The sequence below is a fragment of the Solea senegalensis genome, linkage group LG9 (genome assembly GCF_019176455.1).
Source record: "Solea senegalensis isolate Sse05_10M linkage group LG9, IFAPA_SoseM_1, whole genome shotgun sequence".
Taxonomy (NCBI): Eukaryota; Metazoa; Chordata; class Actinopteri; order Pleuronectiformes; family Soleidae; genus Solea; species Solea senegalensis.
Window position 1 is genome coordinate 23,368,698 of NC_058029.1, and position 12,404 is coordinate 23,381,101.

A 12,404-nucleotide genomic window follows, 5' to 3' on the forward strand; every position below is an offset into this window, starting at 1 on the left:
CATTAAATTATTTTGAAAGGAGTGCACAACTTAAAAACAGGCTATTTATAAAAGTGAGCAGTCTTCTGGTTTGCAGAGTGAGTCAGTCTAGGAAGTAGCAAATTGTTGACGCGCCACTAGAGGGAGATACCACTGATTGCAAAACAGATCCCAATTTCACTGTTTATGGGAAAGTGAACTTACCTCTCATTTGATTTATATTGTCAGTAAACATTTACTGAGAAGTCAGTGGTCTCAGTTGCTAGTTTCAGGTCATCTTCAATAGGTTATGATGCATTTTTTTGTAAACTAAGTTTCCAAGACAATGTATGACATAGACAGTAAAGTAGAGCAAATATGAGAGGGCATTTTAGTGATATCGGTGAGCTTCAAAAACTGACACGGATCCAGTCAAATCATGAAGCACCAGGCTTTTTTAGGAGTTTGTTTTGCAACCAGAAGACAGCTTCTACTTTTCCATAAACACAGTCTATGGTCATATATAATACTGAAGTCCAACAACTCCACGCCAACCATTATATGCTTGCATACAGATTGTTTATGTGGATTTTACAGTGCAATTTATGCACATTGATCACATTTTCACCCACTTCCTTTCCGTCATTGTTACTATGAAATTTTTCTTAATTGCATTTTGTTTTAACTGAATCAATGCAACTCTGCCAAGTGCAAGAAACTGGAACAATTGTGTGTTACCATGCAGGATTTATTTTAGAAATATAAAAATTTCACATGAAAATAGTTGAGTGTTCATCCGAAGGGCGTTAAATTTGTGTTGTTGCTGTAAATATTTTTTAAAGGCTTTTTTCTGAAGTTCCTCACCGGATGAGCGTTTGACGCACTATATATTATATATGTGAAATATTACATCACACAAAATCTCCCTCTCTGAAACTCTCTGCTGTTTTATAGCTTTTATTGTCTGTCTCTCCTTCTTTTGTTCAGGTTTCTTTGAAGGATAGATGATGCTGGTGTAGCAATAAGGGACATGCATTCAGAGTAAGAGTAGCAGAAGAGCCAGTAGGTGTGTTTTCTCTCTCAGAGATGACCTGTGATTGGTTCAAGTCTCCTGTTCATGGCTCAATTTCCCTTAGGCTGTAAATAGAGGAGGGGCACAAATGTATTTCTTTCTTAGAACACTTGATTTGAATAACTTTTATGGATGACACCAACAACATCCTGCCCACTCTCCACCTTTAAAGACACTAAAATAAACAAACATAATTCAGAAAGGGTGACAGTTTATTTGAATGAAAGATACATAACGTGGAGTGTTAAAATGTAAAGTAGTGTAATTTTGTCTCAGGAAGAAAAGCTAAGAGATTTGAACAAATAAAGGGAGTTATACATGCGAGAAGACCCCAGGCAAAAAGCCTGCATATAGTAGAGACACACTCTGGAACATATCATTAGCAGAAAATAGTCTTCTGGCTGTCTGTAACAATCTCTGTTTGCAAGTCAAGGCCCTCAACCAAAACCCTCCTTCCATTTTTACCACTTTCTTTATTACTACAAATGCAGCTTTTAATATTCACTAGGGTTTATGCTTGAGGAGGAACCATTTAGAGAGACACACAACGCCCCACAAAAAAGGCATGAAAAATGTCTGTTAATGTCCTGCCTGCCTAATCCAGAGAGAGCGGCATATGCTCTAATTTGAAAAGCACATTAGTTACAGCTTGTCGCAAACCAAAGACAACTCCAGGAGAGACAGATTTCAAAATATCAGTGAACGCTCTTCTCTTTGCCAAACTCGCTCTGATTGTACCCAGTTACAATAAGTTCAATTGACTTAACGTGTTTAAAGAAAACAATAAATATCAAAGCATTTACACATGCATATACATACAGAGGGGGTTACATTTAAGTAATGAATGCGCTGGTGCCGAGTGAAACGTAGCACTGCACTTCCAGCACAAGGTCAAACATAGGCCAATATTCAATTACAGTGGATTAGTTGAGAAAAGTCGACGTCTTGACAGGCTCAAATAGTTAAGCTGATTCCACGGATATCAAGAAAAAAAAAAGAAATTGCAGTCCGCAGCGTAATGCTGGATCAGCAAGAACATGCTGGAGTGCATAGGATTTGTCAGAGTAATCATAAGGAGATGCAAATGTGTCATCAAATGCTTTTTTGTAATTAGAATGTACTTCAACATAATTGACCATATGCAGGTCAAGATGCCGGTGGGAAAAAAAAAAAAAAAAAGAAGAGGTTGAATAATTTCACCACATCAGGGTTACAAGCCCCATTCTCGAACAGAAGTGTTACAAGATGAAAAGCTCAAGCTATTATATGGGCTTGAGTCTTCAGGGGGTTATTGAGGAAGTCATAATGGGTCTTATCCCTATTTGATGTATCCATAATGTATAAAAGCCCTCTAGAAGAGAAAAGCTGTTATAGTCCAGAAGGTACTCTGCCTTACAGTAACATAAAATGCAGTCTACATTACCAACCTCTTAGTTCATTTTCTCCCTCTTTTGTAAAACGTGTTTATTCAGCTCATTACCACCAAACACCATTTTGGGCATCACCTCGTATTATCATTAAGAGAGTCTGCAATTAACACCCTAATGTGTGCCCTAATCCAATTTGCTTTATGATCCATTAACCTATGCTTATGTTGAGGCAACCAATTTGCTTCCTTGTTAGGAGGTAAATTATACTGTCAAATTTGCATTATCCGTTCCACATCAAGGAGCAAATGTGAAATGCATTTCCAAAATCAATAATCCATTAATTTATTTTTATGCTTTAAGCATCACTGAAGTTTTACTTTTTTTTTTGAAATACGCACCATATGTTAATATGCAGATTATTTTAAATGACAGTTACCTTTTCAAGGCCGTCCTCCTTTAGACTGATGATGTCCAGGTCGAAATCTGTACGAAGACCAGTTGTCTTGTTGAATGACAGTCTGCCCGTCAAACCATCCCAGTGGGACTGAAAAAAAATAAATAAATACACATTTAGACTCATACTCATTAAACAAATGAAAATTGCAAACCTCATTGTCAGTAAATCAGTACCATAATTCTTCACAATCAATTGTTACCTAGTTTGGTTTAGATTTAACTCTGTGTCCATGGTGTTTGTCTAGAGGGAGTCTGATTAATTAGTCAGGCCAATTAATTGGAATGTTTTAATTATTCTGATTATTTTTTTTTAATTGCTGTCACCAAAACTTTATTTTTCTCACTCAAAACTGACAAAGCTGATCAGTCATTGAAAAACCAATGTCAGTCGACCTCTTCTGTCGTCACACCGTTTTCAATGTTTGCGTGCACATAAATGAACAAAGGAAATAATTGCAAATAGCACTTTGTGCGCTCGGACCCTAATCAATGTACAGAAGGGCTGTCGACAAAATTGCAACACCCTTTACCTTTGACTGAGAGACAATTCACACCCACACATGCATGGACAGCCACAGACCAGACGTACGAGCACAACAGGCTGCATTTCCTTTTTTTTTTTTAATTACATTTTACATCTCAACGCCTCCAAACGTTTTCCCTCCTGACTACAAAGTTAATTAACAACCATCTCCTTTTGCTTGATTCCCCATGAGGGGAAAATACACATAACTGCCCCCATTACCATTTCCTGATATCCACCACGTCCATTGATGTGTTTGTAAAAGCAAGGATGACAGTCTCTGCTAAGTACTTGTTTGTAGCACCCTGTCAACAAGAATAAAACAAACCCTTTTTATCCATTGTTTTTGCCGGTTTTAGTTGTGTCATTGCATTTGTATTGCATGCCCAACCATATGGAGGATATCCCTTTTCTTAAAGGTCCAGTGTGTATTGGCGCTTTCCATCACACAGTTCGAGCACTACTCGGCTTTGCTTTTCCATTAGGGACAGTACCTGGTACCTGCTCTGGCAATATTCCTAGCGAGCTGAGTTGACACTAAAATGTCAACAACAACAACAACAGACTGCCTGTCACTGATTGGTAGAGAGTGTTGGTGCTTTGACATGGAACTAGCAGAAGAAGCTGGAACACAGAAGGGTACAACATACAAGTAAAACATGGTGAAATCCAGGCCGGTATGTTAGATCATGTTTATGCTCAGCCAGCTCAAAGATCTGAATATTTATACAATATATAAATAATATAATATCGGAATTTCATGAATGGCAGGACTTGGCAGTTTACAAACTGAACTGGAAATAGCAAACATGATGATATGGGGCATATCACCACCTTTATTCAATAACTTGATCACAAGCTATGGCTGAAACTAACTTGACTTAAATACACGTGAAAAAGTATTGAGTGACATTGGTAGAATATAGACGCTGATTGATCACTGCTACCACACGTCACTTGATTTTGACACATAAATTGAAATATTCAAAGTTGCACGACAGCTGTCAATTTGACGTCTCCTGCGCGGCTTCCATTGTGCCACCTCATACGAGCGACGCAACTTTGCACTGACCTTGTATGAAAGTTGGTTGGGCAACAGATTTGTTCATGTCATGTTTATAGTTAAAAACGTGGTGCAAACTACGGGGGAGCCAGGGGGGGTTCTTAGCCCCCTTAATGAGACATGAGCTCCCCTGGAAACATGATTTGTAAGATTTTGGCAAATATTGGCAAAATATTGTTTTTTGATTGATTTGATTCAGATTTGATGTGTGTGTGGAGGTTCGATATGTGGTGATATGTGCTCACTTAAGGCAAGTTGACGTACAGGCTTTAATGGATGTGTTGAGTTGAGTTAAGTTGGTACTTCTTTTTGTAGTGGAGATGCAACCTAAACCGTGTTGTGCTGTGCCGAGCCGAGGAGAGTAGATACGGTGGAAATACACCGCAAGTCCTTGCCCCGCCCCCCCAAAGCCGCGGTATAGTTCACCCACTGGTTAAAAACATACTTATGGTTGGGTGGTATATTACAGTTTTATATAAGCCTTTCCACATTGACTTCAAGGAAATGTATTTTGTTGTTTTATTCATGTAAAAAATATTAGTTGGTGTAATCTTGTCAAGCAGCAGCGTGTTCCCATTTCTTTTTAAATCCAAAATGTGTCAACCCTACAGGCCACAGGTCTAACCTGTCCTCACTGAAGTTTGCCATAACTTGTTGTGAGAAGATCAAAGCTTCAAGGTGAAGTCTGTGACACTCCACTTTTCCCACATGGTCTCGTACTTCATTTCCCCCACCCTATATCGCTGCAGAGGTGCGTGGCATGTTCAAACTGCTCTAATTCAAAGAGTGACATAAATGCCTCATCCACATCACAGCCGGAGGGCCAGCTCGACCTTCAGAATGTGTCAGACACTCATCATGGTGCCACTGTAAATCTGGCCTGAGTAAGTGTTTTTGGAGCCTCACACTACAGCTTGTTTGCGTAGAAACAACAGCATAACAACAGTTTATTAGCCTTCATCGTGATCACATGAAGTTGCTGGTAATGCTGCATCTTCATGGCTAACGATGCTCATTATTTCACACTGACCACACACACTCGACAGTGTTGTGCATTGTAATGGTGTGAGCTGATGCGATATTGTGTTTGCACTCCTGGCAGAGGTGCACACACTGTTCCTGCAACTCACACACAGATAGTATTCATAGATTCTGTAGCAGATGGGGAAGCGTAGCTGAGTAACATGATAATATGAGGCATCAGATTTCAGAGCACGCGGAGCACAATAAATTCTGGGAGTTTTGGGAATAGTTGGAAACAGTCGCATTTTGAGGGCAAGGACAAGAATTACATTTTCCTCCCTTCAAGGTGTTCATCATGGATATGTCATTATAAATGGATGGCTACACAGTGTAACTCTAAATCTGTGTACACAGGGAGAGTTCTTTTTTAACTTTATCATGTGGGCTTCATCCCTAAAAGCTACTCTTAATTCATCAATACATTGTCCTACACCACTGACCTGCGTTCTCATTTAACAAACTATGTCTGTTTCACAGATGATAGACATAGTTCATAGAGACAGACTTACAGTAATAATAGTTATTTTACTTAGGGCCCCCTTCCATGGAGAATATATTGGGATGCATTTGTGTAGAATTGCTTTAAAAAATAATTATGATAATTCGTACTAATATGTATTTGCTTTTTTGAAACATAATCTGCATACATAAATAGAGAAACACAATTTTCTTTCTGCTATGCAAAGGCCACTATATATCCTGACATGCTTAGATAAGGATAGGGTGAGAGAGAAGTCCTCCACGTGTTATATTCCGCAATATCACCATAAGACGTTAAGTAAAGTCTAGTAAAATGGTGGTGGGTAAACTCAACACGTCATTCTTCAATATGACAGCTCCTATTTTTAGGGACGGACCACAAACAAGTCTTGAAATACAAGTGCACACAGTCTGCCGCCCTTGATCCCACAAGTTGGAATAAAAACATAAACAACAAACTGTGCCCATATTTGCAGAACACACAGACATTGTAGGTCACTTCATATTTATCTGATTTGATTTGAGCTGTGGCAATGTCAAACACCGTCTTCAGATACCAGTGAAGAGAATGGCATGCAGTCTTGGAAGATCAAGTTCTGTTATGTCAAGGATATTGCCTGCTGGTGAGGTGGTCTCCTGGAGGAGCTGCACATGGTGGAAATACCAAACCTCAAATGGAATCACGCTGTCTTTCAAGGTGAAGCAGTAGGGGAAATACGAGGGTACTCATTTTTTACACATGACTCCTGGTCCTTCCCTGTGTACCACTGAACCAGATTACAAGACAGGTCATCAGTTACCCTATATTCGACTCCCTGTTTCCAAGGTATCCAAGACTGGAAGGGGAATGGCTACTGATCTACACAATCACTAGTATTATCTTTGGTTAGATTTGTGTGGAACATTCAGTGACATCTAATAGTATGACTGAAGAATGAAGCTCTCTTTCTCATGCACACCGGAGATCTAAGGTGGCCTTTGCCTATTACAAAAGATGCTGTTTGTCTTTGTTTGTGTTGTGAGATTCTCTGTCACAATGCAGAGCACATGTTATGGCTGGTTTGTCTGTTCTGGTTACTGATTCTTAGGTTACAAAAAACAAACACATACATATCCTTCTGTGTTTTACATTTAATTTCTGCACTTTGAACCTTTAAGTAGATGAACAACATCAGAGGCCATATGTGTGTCCACGCTTTGCTTTCTGTGCACCTGGACTGAAGAAAATAGGTCATTGGACCAGTTGTATGAGAGAGACGCCGCATACTCACAGCTCCCCAGCCTCTCTCGCTGGAGGTAAAGTGCAGGCCAGGTAATGACAGCGTATCCATCTGTCCCTGTATCATTGCACACCACGGGATACTGGCACATATCCCAGCTGGCACTTGTCGAGAGGTCGGACATACCCTAAACAGGGTACCAGCCAACCACAGAGCTGGCACAGACCTGCAGACAACCGCTCGCAGTCACATCCACATTTTGTAACGTTCTTATGTTGCCAGGTAGCCACAGCAGTTTTAACGTTACAGTTCCAGTCTGTAAAAGGTGGTGATATCTAATTGTGAAACTATAAGCAGCATGTCGGGGAACTATGGTGGCCTAAGCATACCAGAAAGGATGTCGTTCAACCTTAATTTGCAACATAAGCCTCCACTTTGAAAACATGAAATGCACATTTCTGGTGGGGTTTGTCAGTGTGGGCTGTTGTAGAATGAAGAAGGGCATTGTCATGTTATGGATGGGTGAGAATGGCGCAGGAAACCTACAACCACATCATCTCTGTGATCAAAGTGAGGCTCAATAGATCACTAAACCACTAGGAAATGGGCCCAAACTGCCCAAAAAGCATACTTAATACTGGCTGTAAATGCCAGAAATGGAGCTCATAAAACACTGGCAGTGTTTTTCATCCATGGATACCGAAACACCATAGTACTCTGTTTTCAGTTTAAAAATGCATAAATTCTGCTCCAGATATGCCACACTACCCTGGCATTTTAGAGTCCTAAAAACAGGGAAGGTTAAAACTTTAAATTGCATTTTAGTCTGGACAGGTAAAAACTGATACCTTGGGAAACGATGACGCAGTGACCCACATTCACTTCCTGAATTCATCCTGGTTCTTATCACCCACAACACGACTATCATCTGTTCACTGTAGGCGTTCATCAAGCCATCAAACCATCTTCTACCGCATTATCCTCCACATGAGGCCAGTACCATTGTCATATCATTGGTATTATTTTCTGAAACTTTAACTACAGAGGAGTCCATTTTCTGTTTACACCAAAATGCATATGCTCAGTGTACCTAAATAATCATGTGGTGATTCGAATAGCTTCTCAGGACTGACATACTGATCTGGATGAGGCTTTAGTTTTACCTGAAAATGCAGCTTTCAAATGAAACACGTCGTAGTAAGGATGCAATCCCTGGAATAAAATCTCTGGGCAAAGCCATGTTTGATGACATGTTGTCCTGCATTGTACTACAGCGAGGGTTTGAGCTGTTCCCTTTCATCAGGACAGCACCCTGTTGCTATCAAAGTCATTACCCTATAGATATTTGCAATTTTGGCAGCTCTCACAGACGACTGATTCTATTTAAACACAAAGCCTGTATGAATTACCACCAATCTGTGTGGTTAATGCTTTAACTCTTCAATAATCTGAACCACGATTAAAAGGAATTTCTACCGTTGCTACACCACACCCAAGACAAACACAAATCATTTTTGTCGTTTGAACAAATCAAGATACAAATAGTAGCATCTCTGTGCACCCTTCACCTGCCTTTTGCAAAGACTTGTTTGTGTATTCTGAGGCACTGTCAGACTCTCATGTTAGATGAAATAAGAGCTGATTACACAAGTTGTGCTTTCAAAAGGTGACAGTACGCGCTTTTCGGAAAATAGGTTATGAATACAGGGAATATAAGAAGCTGACAACAACCCTGCTTTCATGTGTCTGTCACGACTTGGTTTTCTTTGTATGCGGATATTATTGATTTACTGGGTAAATACCTGAGCCCCAAATGACTACACTGTCCTCACACCATTGCTTTTGTGATGTTCGACACTCACTAGGCGCCAGTCTCAGCAGCAATTGTTCAACAGTCGACACGCTACAAGATAAATCAAACTTAAATCAAAATGGAAACGGGCCAAAGGTGTTGCCATCACCTCTTTAATGAAACTCATGAAGCGCCCTCCAAATCTCCAGGGTTTGTGACGGTGGCATTGCAGCGAGTTCACCGTCATCTGTGGAGCGTGCTGGTACGAGACGGACACAATGTGGACTGCGTCATAGGTCAGAGCTGCATCTGTCTGGAATAAGGGGTAAACATTATTTCAGTATATGGTTATATTGTTATTGTATAAGGCTACATTTGAACTTTAAATTTCAATCCGTTTTTTTCCCCCAAAGAAACAAAACATGGTAGATTTCAATAATGGCACAAGGGAAAATGGAAACATAATTGCTTTTGACACATGCACTGACATGCTGCACTAACTTAATGAATTAACATTTGATAATGAACGTGACTCTACAATTGGGAAAATTAAAAGAATTGGAACTGCACATTAATTGAAATTGCTCATTAGGAAATGATTGACATGTGAATCCATTCAAGTAAATGAGCTCAGTGTAAACTTGCTGTGGCTAAAATGTTGTAACCCAAAGACTAATGTCTCCCTTTAGCTGTTCTTCAAGCTGTTTGATACAAATGTGGCTCGTGTCAGGCTTTGTTACTTTTATCGATAAATCTCCAATACTTACATGATCATCTACATTTCATTCATCTGGTTAATAACAAGCTGCACAAGCTGGATAGTTTTGAGTTGGAAGCTATCACCATGCTAAAACAGAACCCAAGATTTCTCCTTTTCTTTTGTTTAGCTTCAGAGAGCTTGTCTTTGATAACCTTGCATAACTTTCTTGTACTCTTGCCTAATTTGTGTCTACTAATCAAACAGACATTTTGCATCTGAATAAACAGAGGCTATTACTGTCAATTGAATCCCAGAACAGTACTTGTTTCTGAGATGCTGGATGTATTAGCATTTTAACATTCCTCTTATTCCCCCTTGCCATATTATTTAAAATTCAAAGAAATGTCTTTTTTCATTTCACGTTTGATAAAATTGAAGCAAAATCATCCACATTTGTGTACATGCCAAACTATTAGACAGTATTCATACAGACGCTACAGTGGGAATGGCTGCCATATACAGTGATAATAAATACTGAGGTGAAAGAGTTTAAGATGGGATACTTTCAGAATTAAAACTGTTTCTTACAATGGGCAAAAACTATTGATAAGAGAGACGGATAAGCTATGTGTGGTGTCTTCACGTTGACATTTTGACGACCGACATAAAATGGAACAACACAGTGATAAAACATACCGTCATGATGCCCTCCAGCAGGCCTGAATCCGGTTTAGGTGGTAGCTGCCTTTCCATCGACCATTTATCCACAATGGATGCAACCTGGGGATTATCCACGTTGAGGATGCGGAAGCCAGTCATATTGACCCCACAGAAGCGATATGGCTCCAGGTCGATGGCCATCAGGTCCTTTATTTTGAAAGGGAACAGAAATAAAATGCGTGGATTCTCATTAAGTCTGCCAGTGCTGAGCATCTTTGTTATAAAGTATTTATCCTGTTTGCTTTCTCCTCACATAAAAAGACAATGACGCTGCATCTGATTAAAGAGATTCTATATTAAGACCAAATGGAGAGAAATGAAGGAGAAATGCAGCTTTCAATGTCAGATCAGGAGACTTAAGTGAGGCGTCTGAAGTAGTCTCTTCATAATAAATGAAATCTTAAAAGGCTCTTTTGTGGCGGAGTTACTTTTTGGCAAATCCTTTTAGAATTGACAAATTGTTATTGTTTTTGCACTCGCATAACAATGCTGCAAAAACCACAAGCTTGAGTTATACACAGGTCCATAAAAATGTCTTTCTTCATCAAGTTAAATGATATAAATTATTGAAAAACATACATTTTGTATATTTGGGGAGTGTAATTATTGCTTTTAGATAATGAAACAATTAAGAACAAGGGCAACAAAACCCTACGTCTGTTGGATCACATTAATAATTCAACACTTGCATTCCCTTGGCAACTTCTAAGCAAAAAAGCAATTCAATTTGAGCTGCTGTAATTTCTGGGGCAGCCGTTGCAGCTGAAGTGTGAAGTCACATGTTGACACGTCGTGTCGGAAAGGGCTGGGGGGCTTGGAAAAGACATTTGGATGAACATAGATATTTCATTAACACCCTGTGGGGTTAGTGCTGGGGGAACAAGAGCGTGCAAGACACTTACTAAAGAACAGTCTCCACCAGTCACTGAAATACTGCTCCTTTTTTTCCTGCCTTTCCCATTAGAATATAGTACAGTACTATCTTTTATGAACATGGATCAAAGTAAATCACTATTGTTCTGTATGACACTCAGAAACACTCGCACAGAGTAGATCAGGTTACAAGATGCTCTGAAGCTAAGAATACAAACTAATTGGGAGAGAATTGTTTATGAAAACAAACTTATCTTTCGTGACAATTTCATTTTGTTTGCGGGTGTTTTGCAATCCCAGAGAAGCGAGTTGTTCCAATTTTAAATTCTGCAGCGCTGCACTGCTTGTACACACATCCGTGACACAGAATCAACATAATCCTACAAGAGAATTATGCAGAAAATCTCTACCTGAGGATGAACACGCTGCATATCTCTGAGTACATGCATAAGTGTTTCTGCATGTACTCAGCTTTAAGGTTCTCGGAGATTGCTGCTGCGAGACAGGAGCAATGACAGACTCATTTCGAAGGACAAGGAAGTTATTAGCCCACACCACTGTGCTGTTGCCTTTTCATGCTCTAATAAGTCGGCATTTTCCACACCTCAGAAGATAAAACATCTTAGTAGAGGGGGAATTGTACTGCCATGTATAGCATGTTTTCATCATTCTCCCCTGAATCAAGCCCGTAGGTATGGTTTCATTAATGGTGTTGACAACAATATGGCAACATATTTAAATAGATCCTACACTATGATTCTATACAGCATCCCATCAGGGAAGATTTATTGTTAAAGGTGCAACAAGCAACGTTCTGCCTCACAAGATAGCAGAAAACAAATACCAAAGATCCAATGTGTAAGAATTAGTGACATTTCATAGTGACTCCTCCCCTCACTCCAACACTTTCCCAAGAGCATCACAGAACTACGTTAGACTTTGTGTCTTTGTGTTTGCAGAATAAATTTGCACTTCAAAATGCAAAATGCACCAGAAACATGACCGGTCAAGATGGCAGCCACAATAATGGAAGGCTGTTGCCAAAAGTACATATAAAAAGTTGTATTTTTCCCGTATTTATTTTAAAGTGATTATACACTTTGCATATGGGTCCTATATTCATTATCTAACCAATAAATGATTCAAAATGTTAC

General features: G+C 39.5%; 1 protein-coding gene across 1 annotated transcript in view; it reads right to left on the reverse strand.

Annotated features, from left to right (window-relative positions):
* Window positions 1–12,404, reverse strand: part of LOC122774707 (glutamate receptor ionotropic, kainate 3) — an 80,435-nt gene that overhangs the window by 42,137 nt on the left and 25,894 nt on the right. The window contains exons 6-8 of the mRNA XM_044034185.1: window positions 10,354–10,524; window positions 9,127–9,270; window positions 2,837–2,944 (exon numbers count right to left, since the gene is read on the reverse strand). Coding sequence (XP_043890120.1) covers window positions 2,837–2,944; window positions 9,127–9,270; window positions 10,354–10,524 — 423 coding nt within the window. The remainder of the gene's footprint in view (window positions 1–2,836; window positions 2,945–9,126; window positions 9,271–10,353; window positions 10,525–12,404) is intronic.